The sequence below is a fragment of the Tachypleus tridentatus genome, chromosome 6 (assembly GCF_004210375.1).
Source record: "Tachypleus tridentatus isolate NWPU-2018 chromosome 6, ASM421037v1, whole genome shotgun sequence".
In the NCBI taxonomy this organism is placed as follows: domain Eukaryota; kingdom Metazoa; phylum Arthropoda; class Merostomata; order Xiphosura; family Limulidae; genus Tachypleus; species Tachypleus tridentatus.
Genome location: NC_134830.1, coordinates 96,629,552 through 96,656,633, shown reverse-complemented (window position 1 = coordinate 96,656,633; position 27,082 = coordinate 96,629,552). Strand labels below are relative to the sequence as shown.

The 27,082-nt window shown below is 30.1% G+C and overlaps 1 protein-coding gene across 9 annotated transcripts in view; it reads right to left on the bottom strand.

Moving 5' to 3' along the window:
• LOC143253117 (uncharacterized) overlaps positions 1-27,082 on the bottom strand; it is a 62,349-nt gene that overhangs the window by 22,658 nt on the left and 12,609 nt on the right. For 8 of the 9 annotated variants that reach the window (XM_076506410.1, XM_076506414.1, XM_076506415.1 and 5 more), the window contains 7 exons: positions 24,960-25,050; positions 20,476-20,574; positions 16,257-16,361; positions 13,227-13,364; positions 10,288-10,476; positions 6,433-6,584; positions 5,096-5,286 (listed from right to left, as the gene is read on the bottom strand). In XM_076506410.1, coding sequence (XP_076362525.1) covers positions 5,096-5,286; positions 6,433-6,584; positions 10,288-10,476; positions 13,227-13,364; positions 16,257-16,361; positions 20,476-20,574; positions 24,960-25,050 — 965 coding nt within the window. The remainder of the gene's footprint in view (positions 1-5,095; positions 5,287-6,432; positions 6,585-10,287; positions 10,477-13,226; positions 13,365-16,256; positions 16,362-20,475; positions 20,575-24,959; positions 25,051-27,082) is intronic. The other variant, XM_076506416.1, reaches the window with a different exon arrangement.

Here is a 27,082-nt window from a genome sequence, read left to right as displayed (position 1 = left end):
ACAGTTTTTCATTAGAAGAAGACTCATACACAACAATACAACATTTGTAACAGTAACTATCTCTAACGGTCTTATTTAATTTAACATGACCATTCATCATAACATAATACTATCACTGGTATGTAGATCCGACATCCCTACCACAATATAAAAGTAAAGAATTCAACACATTTTCAAAAGTATAAAACAGGAAATAAATATTGTTTTTTTGTGTTTCTTTCTAGCAAAAAATCCTAATTTGCACATGATATGATCATGAAATATATATATATTATTCTGGGGTGTTTATTTACATTGCATGGGTAAGAGGAAATTCTATGACACAGGCTACCTTAACTTCAGTGGGTACTAATGACTAATTTACTATAAGCATGCTTGATTTTTACTTCCTTCCAAGCATGATCATAGGTATTTTTTCTAGTGAAATCAGGACTAAAAGTTCTAGATAGCATTATACCTATATACATGCTGAAATTACATTAAACTAATGTTATGACACCTGATATCTTCAATGTCAATGTCATTCTTGGTACATAAACTATCTTTAGAATGTTGTTAGCCATAAATGGTCTGATAATCATAACTAAGTGGATAATAAATATGCAAGATATTATAATAGGATATTTAACCTAATAATCTGAAAATAAAAATCAATATTCCTCTCAGTTATTAATTACACAGAAGCATGGATGGCAGGCCATGCAACTTCCTAACTGCTGACACTGTTTTATTCCCAGCCACTGGTATGAGTGTGTGTCAACAACTTCACTTTGCCCATAAATTATTTCCTTTGAAGGTATTTACTCTTTCATTAACTCTTTACAAACAGCCAGAGATGGTCAACAATGATCTTGTCACCTTCTTCAGTCAGATAGGAGTATTACTTGTTTGATGGTGCTCTCATCTTTGTCTAAAGCTTTAACCTATTCACTTCCTGGTTCAGCTTACTGATAGCATAGAATTTCCAATTCTCAATGAGTGCTATGCATTTTTATACCCTATGTGCCTCAAGTTTAATAGAGTGAATCACTGAAACACAAAATAAGGTTCAATTCAGCCAAACCTGTGAGGCTCACATGCAGCTGAAGTATACCAAAGACACATTCAGTCTTCTTGTATGAACGTATGTTCTTTGTTTTATAATATTTTGTCTGTTTCTCACTCAGTTTTTATCTATCTGTTGATGGGAAAAACTTATGCACATAAACTAACGTAGGACATAACCACTCCATATGTCCTTGAAAACATTCTGGTAATTTCACAGCTCATGGGGGGCTGTACATAAAATCATAGTTGGTGGAATACTGCTCTGTTGTATAGTAAGTCAGAATTACATTCCAACTTGAGCTCACAAGGTTAAAAAAAGCAATACTTTAGAACATGGATAATATACTCAGCCAAACCATTCAACCAAGAATGGAAGAGTGAATAACAAGTCTTCAAAGCACATACTACCTTAAACAACTCTGAAAACACCTAATGTTAACATCTTCTCCTTAATCAGTACAGATCTCCTTAGATGCATTAGGCTATTTATCTATTATTTAGCTAATATACTAATCACCAAGAATTTTCCTTATTTTTAGCCCATTTAGTGAGGTAGGCACCTACAACTAGAAGATAACAATTACTGTGGTACGATTCTAGGATGAGTGAAGCTCACAGAACTGTTTCAGGTGCAGATGATTCTTTCTCATAAGTGAACTGGTAGTGCCATTTATAAAACATTGCTCCATATACCAGTGAAAATGTGACCACTATAACTAGCTCTGCAGGTATGTTGTAGTACAAGTCAATCAGACATCTTCCAATCCATTAATCATATAATGTTTAGTAAGTAGTGGATTTGATATTTTGAAATCACTTGTTGTGTCACAGGTTGAGCATCATGCTTGTGTGTCTAGTGATGATACAGCACTTTTTATTGTACCTCTAACTGAATAAATGAACAAACTGCTGGAGGCTACATCTTTCCATGCTACATTTGCCAAGCTTCACCTAACTGGATAGAAAGTAGTGCCCAACCTACATTTGGTGTTGAAATAAGTGAAATATTCACTACTTGAAAAATTTATCACCATGATAGCATTATATCCACGATTGAAATGTACTACAGACAGACAAGCTCTGAAACAATGCAAGAAAGTCCACCTATATTACCCTGCTGACAATGTGATAAGTATTTTACATTAATAGTAGTAATCCTGCAAATTTAAGATCCAAAACTCAGTTGTATAATCTAGTTCTCTAAAGTTCACTTCATCAGCACTTTGATGATTCATGTTCCACTCAAAGAGTGAATTTGCTATCATACAAGTAGTGGTAAAAGTGTGATAAGTTTTTCTTTATCACACAGTAACAGCAGTTGGGAAGTGTTAGCTTTCAGTTCATGTATGTTATAATGCTTTATATGTGGTTCTGTATTTATAATAACAATGTTCTGTTTCCAGTGTCACTACCATCCATATCCAGGATGAATGGAATATCTTTCTTCCAACAAGCCACAACAGGTATATCAATTAACACACAATTTGTCAGCTGGAATGTGCATATCACTGGCTTCTGTTTCAGGCTTACTCACCATACATGTTAAAACACTATGCCTAAGTTTTTTTTCAAGTGTAGTGTGAAACAAACAAACACTTAAATGTCATTACCATTTTAAGAAATTGTTCTCATTACAAATAATACTATAATCATTAGCTGCTTGAAGTAGTCAGTACAATACAAAATAAAATAAAAACAACAAAAAGTAATATAAGCTTACCAAAGAACTTTGCTTTCTTCACCTAACTCAACCTGCCTGTAGTTGGTAGAAGATTCTATGAGCTAAACAAGAGTGATCTTATTAATGCACCGAAATATTTGTTCATGCTTAACAAAGGAAATATATCGATATGCTTTACTATGTTCCTTCAAATACACGTGGTACCTTAGCAAATATCCTTTCTTTCTAAAGATTGCTAATGATGAAAACTAAGCACTCTCTGAAAGTTGAATGACTCTGGCTTACAGAAGCTGATCTATCTGAGCAGTAAGTATATCCATAGTGCTCTAAAAAAGATTATGTATTAGTTGCTTTATAAAATGCATGCTTTATTTATCTACATGATATTAGGTGATGTTTGTCCTTCCAAAAAAGGTCATCTGTTCTGCTACAGTAGAAAACTTGGCCATGAAATATCTATAATTTGATAAAAGGCTGATGAAACTCTATAGGTTTATACTTATGCCACTTAATGGCATATTTTATCTAAGCAAAATCAATAAACTGTCAGTAACTTTCTGAGGTTCTCCTGGTTGTTAAAGCTCAGTTATTCACCACAACCTTCAACAACTGATCTTATATATACAGTTATGCACATATTTACTGTCAGTGCAGGTAACAGTAGCTACACTGTTTTTATCACTCCTTCATCATCCACTAACTTTATGTTCATCGTAATTACAAAGCACAAACAAAATGTATCTGGCTCTTACTAGGAAGAAGTATCTGAGCAAGCACATTTTATTTTTGAAATAAAACTGTTATTTGCAGAATAAGGTGAAACACCACTAAAAAGAAAACATTTCAATATGATTTACAATGTTCACCCCACTCAAAGTACATGTGGTATCGCAGCACTCCTTTCTATCAAATACAGGAATGCCTGCTGTATGGTTGGAGAAGTTCTCAGCATTCAACATAGAGCTTCTCTGAGGCAACAAAGGTTCTTCTGATTTGATCTTCAGATACATTCAGCTCTCCTTCTCTCTGCTATTAATTTTACAACATTGCAGAAACAGTAGAAGTAAGCTGTAGACTGATTTTTAAAGGATAAATCAAGCAAACAGTTATTAGATCTCCGAGACAGTTACAGGTATGTAGACCTATTGTGTGGAAGAATGGGTGTAGTTATTTGTTGCAAGTTGAAAGAGACAAAACTTGGTATGACAAAAGATGAGAGCAAACACTTTATTTACAAAACAAAAATGATTGATTGTATTAGCAAAATAAACTAATTTTTATGGTTTGTTAAGTCAAATACACTGGTAGTACTATACTTGGATAAGAAAAGAGAACAAACAAAATAACATTTAATAAAGAACGAGGCTATGTATCTTTAAAGAAATCTAAATATTTTTGTTATCACTGTTTATGGATGAGAGTTGTTTTTGTTATTAATTTGTATGAGTCCACATTGATTTGTATTCAATTGTCAAACATGCAATCAATAATAAGTACTATTATTTACTGTGGAATTAGGGATAACAATTGAGAATGTGTTGATCACTAATATGATTTTTTTTTTACTATTATCATATTCTTGATAAATTAGTTATGTTTCAGTTATATATCTAAAGATTCTATGTTCAAATAGTATTTATTCTGTGAATGTATTAATTATAATTCTTGTCTCTATAAATAAATTAGATATTTAATATTTTCCTTAATTTTTAAATCCCCATTAATTATACTATTACTTTACCTCTTTTAATCTAATCCATATTAATTTAAAACTACACAAACTTAACCCTCTAACTGCTGATACATGAGCCTTCTTGTGTTTTTACATACATCTTTTAAAAACTATTTGTGCATTAAATTGACTGTGGGTCCTATTTTACTCAAGATGATCACTAATAAAATAAGTAATATTAAAAAAAAATTAAACAAAGTTAACATTAACATTACAGTTAATCTCACTAACTACTGCTGGAGGTGTCTATGTATTTTATATAGAAATATTTGTTTATTCATTCATTTTTAAAGCAAAGCCACATTGGGCTGTCTGATGCATCCACCACAAGGAAAAAAACCTCAGATTTTAGCACTGAAAGCTTATAAACTTACCACTGTCCCAATGGAGGTCAAACATAATTGCTTTTACCCTATTTTTTTTATCATTTCTTTGCAATGAATGTTGTAACGGGTCAAAATATAAAATTACTCAATATAATGAAATATTTAAAATAATATAAAAACAGGTTAGTAATTAGAAAGTTATGGTCTAAAACCATACATAAAAGGAAAATTAAAATTTTAAATTAATGCAAAGACCTGAGAAGGGAATTTTTAACACACACCAAATTTCCAAGATTTGTTTTCTCTTACCAACATTTTCATCATTTGATGGGAGATCTTCACATAAATCAGGTTTTTGGGAACATATAAAATGAAATACTTCAGTCATTTCATCATCATCAGAATCTACCTGGTGTGTTTCATATTTTACCTCTTCATTATAAATATAACATTCCTTCTTCAATCTTTGCAAGTGTTTCACAAGATACACAACTTTGTACCTATGGAAAAACATTCTCTTACTGATTAATTTATACTACTACTAATACTTTTACTTATAATTTATTTGTCATTTTGCTTTCCCTTAACATCATTTCCTTTTTTTTTCTTTCACACAGAACCTAATTAAAAGTATAAATTGTATAAGTAACTCCACATAACTATTTTTGTATTTAACTTTATCAAGGTTGCAGTGAAACAACCCTCCAGGTGTTCAGTGCCCAACTGCATATTAAATTCCAAACTTTAGTTAAAGATAATAATTATGGTTCTATTTCAACAATTTTAACTCAGAACTATTTTACAACTGTGTAATTCACAAAAAAAGAAAAAAAATGTTCTAACTTTAATTTCTGCACAGCCATGAGGAGTCTTGTCTGCAAACAAAACAGTTTGAGAATTATTCTTATCACTCCATAAAATACATTTATATTTACTTAAAAACTCATCCCTTGAAAATATAATTATCCATATCATTCTCATCACATTATTTTCCCTCTCGTTAGTGGTTTTACATTACAGTACTTTGTTCCCACTTTTTTTATGATGTCATACACCATGCAGTCTGTACCATTATTAATGGAGCATAACTTTGAAAATAGCTATATATAATGTTTAAATATGATTGGATAAAGCAGATTACAATTTATTTACATAAATGTGAAGTAATTAAAGTGGCCAGAGCAGTAATTTATGGTTTCTTCAGAAAGTAACTTATTGGAACTCCTACAGAAGTAAACAAAGACATATAATGAGAAGAACGGATATAAACTGATTTCAACCAAAAATAATGTAAATTACAGAACACACTAAATTAGATTGTACAATTTTTAAGCCAAAAGAAGACATATTTATTTACTTAGTACTGAGTTTGTGTAACTTAGTTAAGTACTTCCACTGTAGGAAGGAAAAGTCAAGGAATATCAATGACACTCTTGTGGTTTAAAAAAGATTAAGATTACAAACTTTATATACTGACACAAAGATTTTCAATAATTAAAATAAGAGATACAGAAAATCTGAATGAACATAAAATTTAGCCTTAAGAATCCACTCTTATTTACTTCATTTAATTACACCACAACTTAAGTACAAATAATATGATATTACGTTCAAATCATAAACATATGGAAAATTACTCAACAAACCTTTCAGCAAGAGATAAAGTTTCTTGTATATTTGACGTTCCTGGAAAGTATCCGCTGTACATATAACATAGAAAGGAAAGGGCAGATTCTTTTGAAACATGATTCCAGTCCAGGTGTATTATATTTTCTGACTTATCACAAGCTTGTAGTTCCTACCAGATAAAATTATTAACCAATAACAATACAAAATTCAACCATCAAAATCATATAAATAACACTATGTTATACAAATTTTGTTCCTGGATAGCATATGTTATTTCTTAATTGTTTATGTTGTAAAAGTACATAAAATGGCCATTATTCCCATCAAACTTTGCTTTTGTGACCTGAATAATGGAATTTAGAAATCAACCTATTTTCTATGTAAAAACGGGCAAATTTGCACATTTTTATTTACATAAGGTCTGAATAAAACAACGTATGAACAAGATTAACATGTATTTATACTAAAGTTATACAAAAATGAACAAAAATGTTTAGAAGTGAGTAGTTTTTCGAAATTTGCAACTGTAAAGTAAATCACTTTCACGCATCAGCCCCTAAATATAGTTTCCCATCATGTTTTCATTATATGCTCCCAGGTCAGAAAAACAAAGTTTGAAGAAAAAAATAGGTCTTTTTCATTTACTTTAGGCATAAGCAATTGGGAAATAACACTTTCTGCCCAGGAACAACAAAAAGTAAAAATTTTGTTACATAGTGTAATTTAGGTTGTTTCAACATATTATGTTTTACACTTACCACAATAACTGTGTGTATTATTAAAAATACAATTAGCTTAACATCTATTACATTCTAAACTGTGCTTCTCAACCTTTTCCAATATCATTCATTCCTATAAGTTTTTCACAGCAGCTCACTCACCCTAGTTCCAAAGTAGTACTAAATTAAAATGCAAATTTCTTTATTATGACTTAAATATACATAAAATTGCAACTAGAATGAATACAACATAAAATAAATAAAAATTCTATTTATCAAACTACATTTAGAATAACTTTTTGCTCTTGAATTTGTTGTACAATGCTCAGTCACCCTGATTCAGATATCATTAACCACTGAGTGAACCATTCACCCAGTTGAGAAGCAATGCTCTTAATTCCTGCAGAAGCTAAAAATATAAAATTTCTATTATATAACAAAATCTAGAAAACATGTAAAACTTTAATGAACTGAACATTTTGCAAGTGAAATAAACAAGTTTCTAATATAGCAGACAGTATGAAATAATACGTAATCTTTATTTTTATGGTGTGAACCTTTTTTTTTAGCGAAATAGCGAAGCATATTTATAATCAGTTAAATTTGTCAACAGACTGTAGTGTTAAGTTTAGTAAATTTTCAAACACTATTCAGTCCATCAGGGATTCTCTGAGAAAATTAGTGTATGAAAGTATTTACACCACACTATGTTTGCCATCTCCATTATTTCTTCATCAAAATATAGAGTAAATCAATCAAATATACTTTTTATAAAATTTGTTTATGAAATTTCTTGATTTACCTTGGTTCCTGGGAAATACAAAGGTTACTTATATTCTATTACTTGATGTGTCTATTATATGCTGTTTATTAGCAATAACTATAACAAAAGTGAGGATGAAGGAAAGCATCATTTGTCATTTCCTGAGTTTGTGAAAAGTCTGTTGAAATGCACAGAATAAAATAAATGATACTACAGTAAAAAATAGCAAAATTTTCTTTAAGTTGTCTTGTTTATGGGTTACCCAAGATATTCTGCTTCAAGTTTCTTCCTGTAATAATTAACTTCTCTGTTCACAAAATCATACTGATCTGTATTACTTTTTTTTATCATGATTCCAATCTTTCTGATTTAAGTTTTTTTAAATTAGATTTTATAGCTAAGTCAATTCTTAATCTACATATTTTGGCATGTACTTTAATTGTTCACATTTTTCATTACTTGAATTAAAATGTTTTAGTTTTCAAACAGAAAAGAAAATGACAAAAATAATTATTTTAACAAAGAAAATACACACTGCATGCAGGGCTTAAACACACTCATGCAAAGACTGTCAGTAAAACAAAAGCAAAGCAAAAAATTTGTAAAAATATGTAAATTGTTTGTTGAAGTTTGCACAATGCTACTCAAGGTCTATCACTGCACTAGTTGTCCCTGATTTTGAAGTGACAGATTAGACTAGACTAGAGAGAAGACATCTAATTCACTCCACTTACTACCAGCTCTTGAACTACTCTAACTGAATGGTGAGACTTGACCATTGCTCTTATAACTGAAGTATTCAGCCTAGTTGTAATGGCTCTGGCATTACAAAGCTCAAAATATTCTAATGTATGTTTCACATTCATGCAGTAAACCATCATGATTTCTCTATAATCAAATATATAACACCTGGCAATAATGTATGACAGAATGTAAGCAATATTTCTTAAATAATGTCTTTAGCACTTTTATTTTGTCATCAAAATAATAACCCATTTTTAGATATGGAATATTTGAAACTAATAAACAAACATAATTCTCTCATTCTCTACATTCCCTGAATGCAAGATATTTCTACTAGTTGTTGGTATAACAAGTACTGAGCTAGATCCTTTGAGTTAATCAACAAAACTAAAAACTGAATATAATTATAAGTAATATTTATCCAAATATTGTGAATTTAAGATAAAAAGCTAGTTTCTGCTACCTTATGATATCAAAATACCATATATCTCTCTCTCTCCTAAGGCAAATGCTTTATGTTTTCAAAATGTTCAAGCATTCTAATTTAAAACACCTTAATTCAAGGATTTTATGTCAAAGTCAACCATAGGAGTTACTTTATATAGGGGGTTTTAGTCATGGAATAAATATATTGTGTTCTACTCTATCTTGTTAGTCTGAGGCTGCTTTGAGACTGCTACAACGAGTAAAAATATTTCTGGATACTTCTGATTCATTTTTCTGGTGGGTAAACTAAACTACAGAATGAATATAGAATGAGAGGGCTGATTGAAATTTGCAGTTAGATTTATTTTTGAGACTGAAGAAGCTAGGGTGTGCTGTGGAAATTTACTCTTTTTTTTTTAATATGTTAAGTTAAAACCTATTGATCATGTTTGTTAAGTGTCAAATTCATTTTTAACATTTTTATTTCCTTTATTTTTAATTAAATACACTTTATTTACTTATAACATAAAAAGATCAAGCAGGTAACCTGATACAGCCCATTTGTACAACAGTTACTTGTATAATTGTTTAGCTATAAATATCACAAATTACCAACAGTGGTTAATGTGATACTTAGACTCATTAACTTAACACTCCTACGAAAAGTGGGGCCTAATAGGCCCCAGAGCAACTTGAAAGGTTATTAATATCCTTTAATCAATTAATATTAAGTTAATATTAATAACAAGTTGAGGTAACTTGTTATGATAGTAAAAAGTGCACATATAAGTAAACCTTTGTAACTCATGCCCTATAAGGTAAGAAAGTTTTACATGTTGCAAAACATGGCACATTTTATGACCTTATTTTTCTCCATATGGAGAAAATATTGATGCCAATTTTATTCTTGTCTTAAAGCTTTCTCTAAAAATTACAGTTCAATCAGTAAATCAACCATTATCCCACAGTATATTAACCAGCTAGTTAATATGATGTGAGAAAATTTAACTATTAAATGGCAATTTCATTTAAATACAAAATTATTAGCCTAATATTAATAACCTTTCAAGTTGCTCTGGGGCCTATTAGGCCCCCTTTTCATAGGAGTGTTAAGTTTTCTTCTTGCTCAGGTAAGTGGTTTTACTAATTTCACCAAAACTGTGCTGAAGAAACTTTTACACTTCTAAGAGCTGTTGACTTGAATGAAAGAAACCTATTACCTTTGCTAATTCTGATGATCTTGTTGCCAGAATAACTTTGTGTGCAAATAATATTTCATTTTTGATGTGAATATTCACATCACTAAAATTTGAGTTTCCAACAACCTGACGAAGATCTTCAGATAGTTTCTCTGTGTCTTTTGTAGTTAACTCTTGTTCCTCAGATTCCAAGACTTCTTCATGCAACTCCTTACAATACAGAAAAATAGCATGTCTGTTAGCTATAACCATAGATATGATATTTACATATCGACTGAATTTTATCAATAATGGTATCAGTTTTAAAAAAATACAAAATACAAAGAAATTAGAAAACATTAATTAGCTAATAAAATATATATCCAAATACATACAACTTATATTACACATGGTTAAAAGGTACATTTACTATTATTCACATATAGATTGAAGAATAGTTTCTAAACATCAAAATACAAAGCATTTTGGACAAAAGTATAGCATTTCATATTCAAAAAACACCTAAAGTAATATATGAGTTGAAGTGTCTTAAATGTAATTCTAGGTATATATGTTTGACCACTAGATAGCTAGAAACACTCATTCTTACACAATTTAAGAAACTAACAAATTTTTCCATACAATATATAAAAAACAAAGAGAAATAGAACTTTAACTTCTAGTTAAGACACTAAAATTTCAAGTTAACTCCCAGAACTTGTATCCCTAACATCTGAACAAAGCTTAAAGTACAGGGATTTTACATATATCATTCACAGCTTAACATTATAACTCACAGTGTATTTTATTTTTAAATAAAATAAAGACATTGCCCTCCTCCATAATTTGAAGTGATAAACCATCAACCACACACAAATGAGGAAACTTGTTATGATAGTAAAAAGTGCACACATAAGTAAACCTTTGTAACTCATGCCCTATAAGGTAAGAAAGTTTTACATGTTGCAAAACATGGCACATTTTATGACCTTAATTTTCTCCACATGGAGAAAATATTGATGCCAATTTTATTCTTGTCTTAAAGCTTTCTCTAAAAATTACAGTTCAATCAGTAAATCAACCCATTATCCCACAGTAATTTCTTTAAATGATCAAACTACACTTACCATATACAACAATACTAAATTCACCGTAGCTGATTAAAGTAAACTGTCTTCTCTTTAATATTGCTTATACTTCTTCTGGCAGGTAATCATTTATGATGTCTTATGTAATAATGTTTATTGGTTAAATAACTCCTGTAACAAGTTTAATCAAGTTTTAGCAAATTTTACAAGATTCTGATTGCTCATATTGTTGAAATCTGAACTGTTTATTAACTCCTTATTCATTATATTTATTTTCTTAATAATTTTCTGTGGGGTTAAGCCACCACCCTTGGTTTTATTAAAGCTGAATTGATTTAGTATTCCATGTTTGCTTGCATATGAACAGAATTCCCAAATTCACAAGTAAATGGAAACTTAAAGGTTAATCAGTGATGTCGAGAAAACCCACTTGGAAAGAAAAATATATACGCAAAAATGGCTCATTTGGGTTGAGAAAATTTTTTACATAGAGGAGCAAACAACGTTTCGACCTTCTTTTTCTCAACCCAAATGAGCTGTTTTTACATATATATTAAACTTAAAGGTTGTTGTAAGGAATGGTACACTTAAAAAAATTAGATATTAATTTATTGAATATCTGTCAGTCACTATTTGTTTATTTATGTTTCATTTTTATAGGTTACATGTGTTTCTAAAACTTATTAGCTATTTCAAAGTATGATAGTTGATTTGAGCTTTCATGAGTACACCTATAAATTAGTTTCTCCTTACTTTTCTACACATTTCACAAACTAATGCACCCCTGTAAAAAGATATTATTATGTAGATGATCCAATTCAATGATGTTTGCAATAAAGCTGGGTGAATAGGAGACTTTACTAATCAATCAACTAATTTATGAACAGCATTCAATTAATTGATTTTTCTGAAAAAAATAATCTTTGTATTTTCTTCTTATTTTGTTTTTTAAAGACCTTTTAAACTAACTTTTATTTAAGATGGTAGATATCATCAGGTAAAATGATGTAGAATTAAGTTACTTTTTTTACTTCTAAACACTATAAATGAAAATGTATCATATATGCAACATAGTACAAAATCTGTAATATGTTCAAAATATTAATGCCATTCCCTGGGATTCTCCATAAAACTTTTCATGAAACAGTTCTACTATGACTAAATAATCTAATTATTCCTTGAAACTAGTTGTTCTTGAATTTCATTGGTAATAACAGTAAAGATTATTGTTACAGCATGTGACAAATAATAAATAATTCAACAAATTCAAAAATTCAAACTACACAGTTCACCTTTTGGTATGAGTGCTTATGATGATACTAGGTGGCCTGTCTGTAGAGATTAAAATGACTCAAAGTAGAAATCAGTGCAATATAAGAAAGTTTAAAACCTTAGTTTCTTTAAAAACATACTTCATTATAATTACAGATATTGTGAGAGTCTACTATTTCTAACACATATGTGAAAAACTCAAAAATATTAAAAATTTTATAAGCACAAAAAACATTATAAGTTTTTTTATTTATGTAAAACAGTTACAACATGCCTTAATGATACTGCTTTCTTTAATACTGTAACATTCACAACACAGAAATGTCTGCTTGCATCTTAAAAATAACAGAAGTTCACTACTCACCATAGTAGTAGCAACATGGAAAATTTGTATGTGCTCCTAATTTCATAATTTGTTTTGGAAAACAATAGTATTTCTAGGTGTTTTGCAGTATCCATTCTTTTCCGAGAATCACCTTATATTTTAAACTACTCGCTCTGTTAGACTCTTTTTACATTTTGTCTATCAGTTCAGATACATACACACACACGCACATATATATAGTTATCAGGGTTAGACTACAATAATCTAATTTGATGAAATATTCAAAGGTATTACACCTGTTTATTTAAAAATCCATCCTTCTGGCACTTCATACTGTTAGGAAACATTAAGTCTCTATTGTTACTGATGGAATCACATGACACCTGAGTCAATGGAGCTACTTTATCTTCATCTAGTTTTTCTGTAGTCTCAACCTATAAATATTAAAAAGTCCTAGTTTAATTCTGTCATCACTTTTAATTCAAGATAAACAGTGATAACATTTCATCTGTTTTGTCCAAACAATTTATATATATAACAGCAAAACTGTTTGTTTGCTTGTCTGCTATCTCCTCGCACAGTATTTGACCAATTACCAACAAACTTCGCATAGTGACTCTTGTGGTCCCTAGAAGTAACACGAAGGTGCAAAGTTCCAACCAAGTTTCCCACAAAAACTAATTTTTGGATTTCAATTCAGTTTCTGTTTTCATGTCATGTTCCTTTTGGTACCACTTAACACTGTACATTGTTGCTTAGCAACAAAATTACAATGCTGTTATTAAGCCAACAATGTTGTTTATGTTGCTAAGCAACAATGTACATGTTCATTTGTGGTTTATTTTTATTTTCTATTTTTAATAATTTTCATGATATAAAAGCAAATGAGTTAATTCAGAAACTTTTTAAGATAGTGTTGGAAAGTTTCAAAACAATCAATCAATCAAACAAACAACTACATTACTATTTTGGGCAAATGTAGTGACTTAGTTAATGATACACAAGAGCTAAAGAAAAAGTGTTCCTTAAAGTTTGTCAAAATTATCAATGGTTGTGTAAAAAGAATTCTTGCATCTCAAAATAATACTGTTCATGATATAAATTATCAGGTATTGTAAAAGGTTCCCACAGAAGAATTCACCTACATATTAATTGTCAGTATTATAGTTACAGTTGATTCTGTATATTACTTAACTGAAATCCTACATAATCTTGGACCACCAAAGTTATGTAATGGTACAAGTTTAGTTGTTTAAACTCTACTGCTGAATGTTATTGAAGCATCTGGATCATGCCAAAAGTAAATACATCTTCATTCCAAAAATTCCTTTCCTACCAAGTGATTACACCCTTTGAATTTAAAGGTTGCTGGAATGTTCCTGAAGCAGCTTTGCTTTTCACATGGTCTATTCTCTACAGGATGATGAAAAGTTAGACCTCATCAAAACCTGTTTACCTTGTCAGAAGAAGGAACAACAGCTAATGTGGTATATCAAGAAAATTTAATTTAGACTGTGTAATCTCCATTTGGAAAATCAAAGATTTAAATAAAAAATGCAATTAGTATGAAAACTGAATTTTTTAAATAGATGTTCTTAAACGTAATTTCATTGTGTTTTTGAAGACCTATTTCATGTAAATTGAAACCATGTAGGGAACAAGTAATTCAGATAGTATAGGAAAAAACTTTGCTCCACTATCCTATATTTCTGCAACCTACCATACCAAGTGCTTCTGTCGTGACACAAAACTAAGTATTTACTTGACATTCTGTAAAGTTATGCTCAAACAAACAATGGTAGATTTTAAATGCTGGTGGAATAATCATTACAATTAAAAAAGGGAATTCACATCAACAAATGACAACCAGCAACTTTCATATTATTACTCAGTCTGAAAATATTAACTCATCATTCACTAAAAAATTACATAATATTATCTGATTAAAACATTTTACATGTACAAAAACATTCAAGCCTAAAAAGTAATGGGGTCAGCTGTATAAAGAGTATGTTATAAAAAAAAAGTGAAAATACATAAAAGAGTAAAGTTTGTAAACATGCAAAGCAAAAATGGCCCGTTTTTCATATTCAATACAAAACAAACAGCCAAGTTTTCCTAAAACGTTTTTTGCTTAAGTTGACCAGCAAGTAACTATTATACATCACATTGCAGTATGATAAAAGGAAGTAATTGCAAAAGAAAACAAAAATAAATTAACAAAATCTTTGTTCACACACACACACACACGGTGACATTTTTATTGTTATTAACATTTACAGTATTAACATTCATGCTAGCTGGCATCTTCATTATAATTTAAACTCTGGCTACTACACCAAGAAGAAACATTTCAAAGAAAAAAAAACTAAAAACGGCTTCTAATACTGCAATTTTGGTCAGATGGGGGCACTAGTACAATATCCCACAATTCTAGCTCATGTATTTCAGTGATCATTTCACTACACATTCAAGGTAAGATCAATTTTCAGTTTACATTAACCTGTAAAAACCTATGCACCACCCCTTCATTTGGATATCCTTCAAATCCCAGGGTAGGTTAAATACAGAAGCCTAGTCAGGTAAGTACAAGTTTATTTGAATGATTATTATCACATCTAATCTTAGCCTGTAGGATTGCTTAAAAAGACACAACTAAATGCAATATTTATGCATCATATATTTTTTAAATTATATTCCTGAATACTCCTAAATAGTAATATATTTATTTAAATTATGGAAATGTAAAATCTGGTAGTTTTAAACTGTCACATTTTACTCAATACAAGAGTTACCTGCAAATACAAGATGGTCAATAACGATATAAAGTTATAAATTAGATACACATGCTAATGTGCCTTTAGCAAAATGTATTATGTTTCTCATACCAGCCACATGGCAGGATAAAGATAAATTGAAACCAGGTTCAACCCATACGGAATTGATGCACACAACAATGGCTGAAATAGTGTGTTGGCAGAATAAAGCATTGGTGAATATAACAATCTGTACATTATGCCAAATTATACCATTAATTCCACTAATTACAAAGAATACATTCTAATCTTTATACATTATTACACGTTCAATTATCCTTCAACTGTTATGACCAGTGTAAACATAAAATATTAAAAATGTAAAAAACATTTTTCAAATTTCTGTTCTTCTAAAAAATTGAATATTATTCATGTTTTCCTCATTTGGTATTTGGTGTTTCATGTATTTATAAAAACTAAGTTTAAAAATTACAAAAGCTAACGTAATTCATATGTAGCAAAAATAGAGAAACGGCAACCCCAGATAAACGAAAGAGTGAAAGATCAAACCTTTTTTAACATTTTGCTCGGTGAAAGTAATTCCTGCAGAGCATGAATATGGAATAAAGAGTTTGGCTTTTTAATTCCTGAAGTTGACAACTGCCACAAGTAATCCTAGGGGAATAAAGTTACATACATACACACATATGTATGTAATAAAAGTACAAAAATATAAAAAATGTGCATATTACATAAGTATTACAAACAAAAAGCAAATAAAACTAGATTATGATGTTTTCATGAGTGCATATTAAGAGAATGTTGGTAAATGTCCAAGACAAATTAACTTACTACAAGTATATCACAGACATTATGTAACTGATGCACTGATAATTTTTAAACTGCTCAAGCAACTCAATAAATCTTTGTGGCACTTGAAAAGGGAAATATCCAATCATTATATTCACAAGCAAATTATCATTTTAAATACATCTGTAAAAACCATCTCTATTTCTTTTTTAACCAAATACCATAATCCTTTTTTTTTTTTGACAGATATACTGATTAACAGAGAGTGTTCCCGATATGTTTACACAAGTGCATGTTGAAGCTTTGTAGGCATAAAATGGATTGAATTAAGTAAGTTTTATAGAAAATATTAAAGAAAGTTTGACAACAACTAATATCTTTATCCCTCAGATTTTTTTATCAAGGATTTTTTGCTTCAGAGGATACAGTTCTGAAAGATTGGTGATCATACATCATTTACAAATGTACTTGTCCTTGCTGTATACAGAAATATACATTGATCACAATACCACATGCTTACCCACTAGATTGTGACTAGAAAAGGAAAAAAAAAGCATCTGTTTGATAAAGAAGTACACCTAAGTTATACTTGGTGCCAAACAGAGTAGCAGATTAATAACGCACCCAACTGAACAAGGTTTTAATGCTGAACATATTGTGGCTCTTGAAATCCTCCCAAAATCAAGTCTATAGTTCTTTCAATTTTTAATCTAGTCACCCTTGTAATATATTCACAACAATAAATGAAAAGAAAATCTTGACAAATTTTACATGGATTAAATTTATCACTCCAAAATACTTAAACAATGGTGAAATTTTTCAAAAGTTATCTCACAGTAATTAAACAGAAACTGGATGTGATAAATTTAAACTTTATTATACAGATGCACGAACTTCATATCGATTCTCACAATGCAAAACATACGTCTGTGATATATTTAGCCAAATGTATATGAAAATTGAAAATATGCAGTATTGATTATTCTGGCCATGCAATAAATTTTTACCTTGTAGCTTACATCTATGATGTTCACTAAAACTGATACATACATAACTTGTTTGTTATCTATATTACTAACTTTGTCTTGTGACAATCTGAAGTAATTCTAAGAATTAAAAAATAATTATGTGATTTATTTTGTGTGTTTTATGGTGGTTATGAAACTGAAATAATTCACCAATTTCACATAAATCTAGGATAGGTAATATAGCAGATAAAACATGAAGATTTATCAAAAAAAAGTTGGAAATATAGAGGCTACACAAAAGAAGTTTGTTGATTTTTAGACAGAGAAAAGTATTCTTTATCTTAAGAAGAAATCTGCTTTACACTCACAGCAGCTACTACTTTGACTCCATATATTAAAATATTAATTTTTAGTAAAAATACTTTATTAGATATTCTGATTTTTTCTGTACAAAATACTTATAATGTTTACTGAAAGTCTGAAGATACATATATCATATCATATCCAATGATGTATTGATACAATCATATCAAGGCTTCACAAAACAATATAAGTATCACATTGCAACACCCCTTATATTCACTAAGCTTTAAATGGGCACCTCAGTTTTGCAAGATAAAATTAAATATTGTGTAGGATTATTTCTCCTCTTGTGTCTCAACAAAATATCATCACTTGATAAAAAAAACAACTCTTTCCACCTGATTAATTTCATGTTTTTACATCTGCAAAATAAAAACATCTGGATCTATCTTGTAAAATTATCTATAAATTTAATCACAACAGAAAAGTTAGGATTTCAAATCTTCTTTTGATCATTTTATTACAACAATAAAAAAAACAAACAAATTTCTATCCTCCCCACAAAAAAACATTTAACATTACTATAGACTGTAGGAATGGCTGAAATTGTTAAAAAGCAGATGTAGTTCGTCCTTGTGTGAAAGCCAAAAATATGTAAACTTTGTGCAACCTTGATGCTTATTTTTAGCTCATATAGTTTGAAAACAGTAATGTTTGTAGATTGATGATGTTGAAAACTGTAAAATTCAACTTTTCATACTTTTAATAGTTCATAAGCTTTTCTTGTATTATCTGTGTTGCCACATTTTTGAGTACCTTTTTAATCTACATTAAAAAGGTATCCAGCAAATAAAAAACTCCATATAATTTAACATAAATTGGAACAAAAATTCTGAATATGAATAATTAATTATAGAATAATACAATTTTTAAATTTAACTATTAAAAGCTTATTCAAATTTTGCAAGTCTTAAACTTTCTTGGGCTTAAAAAAAAACAGCCTTACTTAAACTCTAAACATTTAGTTTAGTAACTATAAATTACCTATGGTATATATATACAGTCATGTGAAAAACTTAGGGCACCCTATGAAAGCCTGTGTATTTTTGTAACATTTTTGGATATATAGATATTTAATCTCAATTTTAACAATACTGAGAGATTATAGGAATATAACTAAACAATTAAAAATGAAGAAAAGACTTTTCAAGATCTTCTGTAAGTGTCATGCTACAAAAATGCATATTCGAAATGAGGAAAAAGTTAGGACACCCTACCTCCTAATAGCTAATGTTACCTCCTTTGGTTGAAATAACTGCAGTGAGATGCTTCTTGTAGCCATCTACCAGTCTCTGACATTGGTCTGAAGAAAGTTTGCTCCACTCCTCAATGCAGAATTCTGTCAGCTGTGAGATGTTTGAGGGGTTTCTTGCATGTACAGCCTGTTTCAAATTACCCCACAGCATCTCAATGGGATTAAGATCTGGGCTTTGACTTGACCATTCCAGGACTCTCCATTTCTTAGTTTTCAGCCAGTCCTTGGTGGATTTTCTGGTATGTTTTGGGTCATTGTCATGTTGCAGGGTCCAGTTGTGCTTCAGCTTTAAGTTTCTTACAGATGGTCTGACATGATCCTCAAGCACCCTCTGATACACAGTAGAATTCATGGTGGATTCTATGATTGTGAGCTGTCCAGGTCCTGCTGCAGCAAAGCAGCCCCAAACCATGACACTTCCACCTCCATGCTTCACAGTTGGTATAGGGTTCTTTTTCTGGGATGCTGCATTTGGTTTATGCCAAACATGTCCTTTGTTCTAGTGTCCAAATAATTCAATTTTGGACTCATCTGTCCAAAGTATATTATTCCAGATGTCCTGGTCTTTGTCTACATTCTCTCTGGCAAACCTCAGTCTGGCCTTGATGTTTCTCTTAGAGAGCAAAGGTTTCCTCCATGCACACCTCCCAAGCAAGTTAAACTTGTGCAGTCTCTTTCTGATTGTAGAGGCATGTACTTTCATATCAACAGTAGCCAGAGCCTGCTGAAGTTCCCGTAATGACATTTTAGGGTTTTTGGAGACCTCTTTTAGCATCTTGCAGTCTGCTCTCGGGGTGAACTTGCTTGGACAACCAGACCTGGGTATGTTGGCAGTTGTTTTGAAAGCCCTCCACTTGTTGACTATTTTCCGGACAGTGGAATGGTTGATTTCAAACTCTTTTGAGATCTTTTTAAATCCCTTACCCGACTCATAAGCTGCTACAATTTTCTTTCTGAAAGCTTCAGACAGCTCTTTTGCTCTCACCATGGTGCTCACTCTCACTTCAACAGTCAGGAGCACTACCAACTAAATGTGTGAGGTTTAAATAGGGCAAGCCTCATTCACAATGCTGAGTAACGATCTTCTAATCACGTGCACCTGGTGTAATACACCTGTGTGTGAGTTGAGCCATTTTATTTGGATATAAATGTGGGGGTGACTTAACTATTTCCTCAGTTAGAATATGCATTTTTGTCGAATTACATTTTGCAGAAGATCTTGAAAAGTCTTTTCTTCTGTTTTAATTGTTTAGTTATATTACTTTAATCTCTCAGTATTATTACAATTGAGATTACATATCCATTTATCCAAAATTGTTACATATATACACAGGCTTTCATAGGGTGCCCTAAGTTTTTCACATGACTGTATATACATTTAATTTAGACAAACCTCTTCTGTTTTTCTGGATGTATTAGCAGTTGTAGAGACATCCTTACCCTCACCCCACAGGATATTCAACACATGCATACTTTCCTCACTATGATTCTCCTGAAATGTATAGTTTACATTCAAAATACAAGTGTTTCATACAGTAACATAAAGTATAAAAAAACATTGCCATTCCTGTCAAAAATTTAAAAAAATATTTCATACACAATCAGTTACATACAGAATTAAAAAACTGTACAAATGAATATTAATTACACTTTGTAAAGACACGGGATATTATACATAAGCTCCACCTTTAAGATAAATAATATGACAAACTTAATCTACAAATAATTAAAATAATTTATGATCTACTATTACCAAACCTTAACAGGCTAGTTCTTACATAACAGTAAATATTTCCATCTAAATTCACTGATCACAATTATAATAAATATCTGTTTAAAAACCTACTTGATTAAAGTTAGAATAAATACAATACTACAGGAAACCAACATAAAATGATTTTGCTAGATCTATTATATTTTTTAAATACTACATTCTTTATCTTATCCCTTAGAAATTTTCAACAATTAGAAAAGTATACAATAAAAGCATTCCAATTTCAGCTTTTAGAAGGTCTTAACAAAACAAAACTGACACAGAGACTGATTCTGATATATTTACACTATATTAGAGAATAACAGATCATTAAAAGAAAGATGTGTGTTTTAACAACTTAAAACATGTACATATTATCAAAATATTAATTATTAATAAGCTAAGATTTCATGCTATATTAATTGGTATAACATAAACAAAGAGTATTTCAATAGAATTTTGAATGTAACATATTAAAATATTATTCAGTAAAAGATACCCATGGTGACAGGATTAAAAGCCTACAGGCATCATTTTAAAATGCTTGATAAGTACTGTGTTCAGACTTGACCTTAAATGAAGAATAATCATACTTGTAACAGTGCTTTAAAGTTTAATTTGAAATGATGAAAACTGTACTAATATACTGAAAATCATAACATCATTTAATGTGTTTTAAAACATTATATATGATATGTGCTGCTAGTCCTATATTTCCGTATTTCAAATGATGTTTTCATTAATCAGAAGAAACTTGGAAATTTTTCACTGTATGAGTTTGTCAAGTATTGCAGTCTAACCAACTTGGTACCTCACTCTTCCATATTATGTGTTTAACATCTATAAATATCTGTATTTTTTACAATTTCTAATTTGAAATATAATAAATTCAGTCATTCATGTCTCAATTCAGTCCTTCATGTTGTTTTCCATAGCATGATTTGTTCAAAAAGAGCTATCTATTGTTTTTTGAGACAACTGTCCTACATCACTTAAGGTATGTAGTATTCTCTTATGACTGTCACATGAAACAGCTACTTCCACATTCTTTCAGTCTTATACACGAATAGCCAGCTATAGTGACAACATAGATCAAAACAGTTTGATGCTTTTAGAGATCTACTATTGCTTGGAAAGAACAAAGACCTACAGTAATGCACTTGAGTTTTTATCCATCATATGCTGACTGTTGTGTTGCTACATTTTAATTTCAGTCTTCAAAGTTAATTTTACTTTAACATTAACATTTTCCTTACTTGAAAATGTATTTTCTATAGATATATCTTCACACAGTTAAACCATCTTCGTTGTACATCTCCCTTAAAGAGTTGCATGCTACCAGCTTTTAGGTAATTCTCACCTAATCTCATGATATTTCTCATGATTTGTGCTACTGCATAATGATCTTATCATTAAGTAAAACCCCTTCACCAATAGGAGGTGGACAAAACTTCTTGCATATTAGCTCCCTCTATGCCTTTACACAATCTTTTTTGAAGCAAAGATGCACTGGAGTGTGGAAGAAGAAATTGAAGGGTGGCAATGTGTGTGAAAGGTAAGTGCCTATAAGAAATATATTTTCAGATAAGGAAAATATTAACTTCCAATACAGTACACACCTCTTCACAGGTTTAAGCTAGAATCCCACATTGAAATGGTGAAGAGCCAATGCAAAGATTTACCTAGATGAGTTCTCTTCAGAAAGCATGCAAAGTAAATCCATGGAGCATAATATTTGATATCAGGGGCTCCATAAGGAGCACACCCATTGAAAACTACATTTGATATCTTTAATAACATACTCTTCACTAAGTAAAAAACAAACAGGTCCCACATATCATTAGATGAGTGGAATAACAACTGATCCATCTACATACTTGCAAAGAAGTGGTCAGAGAGTCAATATAAGTAAAATGGTTGGAATATGTTCAGAACAACCATACCCTGTGCTCACCTCAATTCTACCAAACTAACACCTGCTGGGGGAGGAGGGCACAGTTTGCTAGTGCATGTTCACCTCAACTGAACTAAACAGGAGATAACTGTAAGAGTAGGGTACTATGTATAAAGTGTTCTCAGGTCTACCAGACAGTAGCACACTGCAGGACGATGGTACAGATCTTTTAAGGGCATTTTGTGTTCTCTATTTTATCCATCACCCCTTGGAAAAGTTTGAAATTAAACTAAAATTACTCATTGTAGAATCACCTTTACTCAGATAAACCATACTTTTTACAGCTTTCAATTTTGTTTGGTTACAGAGCTACTGAATAGAAAATCAAACCCTTCCTATCATGCCCACCTATCACATCCTTTCTTTCATAATTTGTTAATAATTCTCTCTTTTGTTTAATTATACATTACACATAATCACAAAGAGTCAAGGATCTCATTTATCAAATGATATATTGTATATTGATGTGTTCTGAACAGATAACAGTCAATTACACTCAGAGAACAGGCAAAGTATGCATGAGAAACTTAATGGTTAGCTTGTATTAATTGGTAATGGTTATTGTCGAATATTAAGAAAGCCAAAAAAAATTTACGAATTAGAGGAAAATTAGACTTTTTGCATGTTATTGATTTATGTTCTTTGGTGCATTGTGTAAGTGAATAAAAATTATTTAGTGAATTGCTACCAATAGTATAAAATAATAGCTTATGTGTTCTTTACAAATGATAGAAAAAGAAAATAAGAGTGGATAATTACTTCATTTATTGTTTTTCAAGTTTTATTGAACTTTATTATTATAAAAATAACTAAAATGTAAAAATAGGGATCTTTTTAGGTTAGTTCATACTAAATTAGGTAAAATAATACTAATAATAAAATCATTTCACAAGACATACATGTGGTCAACATGTAGGTAACCTAATTTAATAGCATAACCCGAGTTGCACATGCCAAGTGATTTACAATTTATGATGGTGCAGACAGTAGTTAGACACTGTTAATAAAAGAATAAAATTTAATTAGAAACAGATGTATACTGTTACAAGGTTAAAGCTATTGAGGATAAACAAATGTAATTTCTTGTTACAATTTTAATTCATTCTAGAAAGTAAAACAAGGGTAGTTTAGATCTATTTTGATATTTTTTATGTTACAGTTTTGGTCCAGTTGATTGATCCCATATAGGGAGAGGATAGAAAAAATAACAAAATATGTTTTCTAATAAAAAACGTTTGAAAGGTATTCAGGAGGTTTAAGGGATTACACAAAAGAAATCTGAAATTTTTTAGATCAGGAAAATATTTGTCATCTTAACATGAAAATTACTTGGCATATAGACTACTGAAAACAAATACTCATTGTATCCATGGATAAATCTTTTTGTAACTTACTAAAAATACTTCACTAAAAAAATATGTTTTGTTTGGGAGAGACTTATAACGAATACACACACACACACTATATTGAAAGTTAGAAGTATTAAATCTATAAAAACTTTAAATGGATACAAAGAGGTCACATAGCTGGTCAAACTGATAAAGCCCATGTTGAGAGAATTAATTGTGTGAAGAGAAATGCATCCTTCTGAACCTAGAATACATGTAAAATAATTGTAGAACAGAAAATAAACAGTGCTTAATTGTGATTGTCAAACATGTTTCTCTTCAACATTTGTTGTCACATTAAAATTCATCCAACAAAATCTTCAAATTTACTGTTATGTAGTGTAATTCTACCTATGTGCCATTACTTCTCTGTTAAAACAAATAATACCATCACACCAAAGAAAATATCCTTTTGGCAACAATGTGAAATAAATATCACAATATTTCAAAATGAACTAAGGAAAGCAGTGGTGTTTGAGTATTTACATCACACTTTTTTAAGCCATGCAAAATAGTTATTAGAAATAGCAAAAAGGAATATATATGTATACATAAAATAAGCTAAACACTTCCTGTTTTCACATTAGTGAAGATATTAAAAAAACCTACTTGCTAAAAAGTAAAACTACCACAGAAAAAAATTCCCATACAAATAAACTTAAAAACTCTACTTAACAATATCTCTAAGCTTCATCATATTAAAACAGTATAATCAATTTTAATATTTTACTTAATTTACTTATGTTATTGTGATAAAAAATAAAATCCCAATGTATACTCACATGAGTTTCTGTTAAAGTTGCTATATTTTTGGAAATTAACTTTAATCTTTCTTCTTTTGATTGAATTAGGAGGGCAGAAACTTCACAATTTCTAGGAAATAAAATTAAAATTACAGTTGACACTTAAGTTGTACTAAGTTTCAATCAATTTAGATTAAAAAACCATCACAAGCAGTCACAATCAATACACTGTTCACATGGATACACAATTAGATCCATGGCTTCACGTTTGTTTTTTTTAAGACTAATCACAAAATGCAGCTTTAAAACAAAAATCTAACCTATTCCATCATTCATGATTATGATACAACCTTCTTTAACTTTATTTACTAGCTATGCATTAACAATATCTATCACGGATCCAATCACTCTATGTGTCACAAAGTTTTAGTTACTTACATTCAAAATTATAATAAATTACTTTTTGTTCACATTATATCAATTAGTATAGCATAAAATTTTAGCTGGTAATTTATACTTTAATAGTATACAAGTTTTACGTTCTTAATTTTAACAAGAAATATTTTTTAAAAATCCTGAAATGTTCTGACAAATGTTCTGTGGATATCCCATCTTCTCCATTTTATTCACCATATCTCCAATAAGTACACAATGCAACATAACTGGCACAATATAAAACTGTCATTGCTTAAACCAACCATAATTTTTAGAGCTTTCAATTTTTTTTTTTTCAGAGCCATCAAATAGAAAATCAGGACCCTCTTGTTACACCTACTTGTCACATCCTCTCTTTCAGAATTTGTTGAAAGTTCTTTCTTTTAAATTTAATTCTTTGTTATCTATAATGAATAGAAAGCCAAGACTTTCATCTATCAAATGACATATTATATTGTGTTTCAAACAGAGAATTGCCAATTTCTCTTTTATTACAAGCCTTGTTCTTATGGGAAAGATAACTAGCTTGAATAAATTTATGAAGGCTCTTATCAAATAGTGAGAAAACTAGAAAAACTGATACTCAGAGTAAGTTGTCTGCTTTTTGCATGTTATTTTTTGTTCTTTGGTGAATTATTTAATTAAATAAAAATTATTTTGTGCATTACTACTATACTGACAGCTAAAGAAGATTGGGTAAGTACTTAATTTTTTGTTTTTCTTGTTTATTCTTTAGTTAATATTGTAAAAGTAACTAAAATGTAAAAATAGGGATCCTTTTAGGTTAGTTAAGAATAGATTAGATAAAATAAATAATATCAATATTGTAATAAAAATGTTTCATAAAGCAAACAAGAGAGCAGTTTACAGTAGCTAGGGGGTATTGTAGTTTGCAGGCATAACACGAGCTGCATGTGTTTTAGAGATTTGCAACTTATAGATGAATAGTAATTAGACATGGTTCAAAGGGAAAAAAAATAAATAATTAGTAGATATATACTGTTATAAACTTAAGGGATACTTATGATAAGTGAATGTAGTTTCATGTTATAATTTGATATCATTCTAAAAAAGAAAAAATTTCGTGTTTTTTTTTCTTTTTGGTGGTTTTGAGATCAGTCAAATTGACTGATTCTGTTTTGAGACAGGGTGGAAAAAACAACCATTCAAAGCAGATACTCAATATATTCAATATATATCACAAATACTTCACTAAAAATATAATTTTTTTGTATGTGAAAGATGCATAATGTTTACCAAAAGACTTCCAAATTTTGTGAAGATGTATGCACACTGTATTAAAAGTAATTTCTTTTCCTAGAGCCTATCATTTTTAAATTCTTTCCAAAGGTACTTATGTTCAATCTGGCTGCTCCATAGTCTCAAATGCAAACTGTTAAACTGAAAGAATTTAAACTCAACAACTTTTATCTAAAAAAATTCATTAGTTTGTTTCATTACTTTTTTTCTAAGTTATTCATGGTATTTTGGCAAAAATGTCAAAGGTTTACCTTACTTACTATACCAGCATTGCCAGGCAGTTAGAGCACTCGAATCAAAACTTGAGAGTTGCAGGTTTGAATCCCTGACACAATCAAACACGTTCACCCTTTTAACAAAAAAGCATTATAATTGACAGTCAATCTCACTATTCATTTGTAAAAGTTTAGTCCAAATGTTGGTAGTGGGTGGTGAAACTAGCTGTCTTCTCTCAAGTTTTACACTGC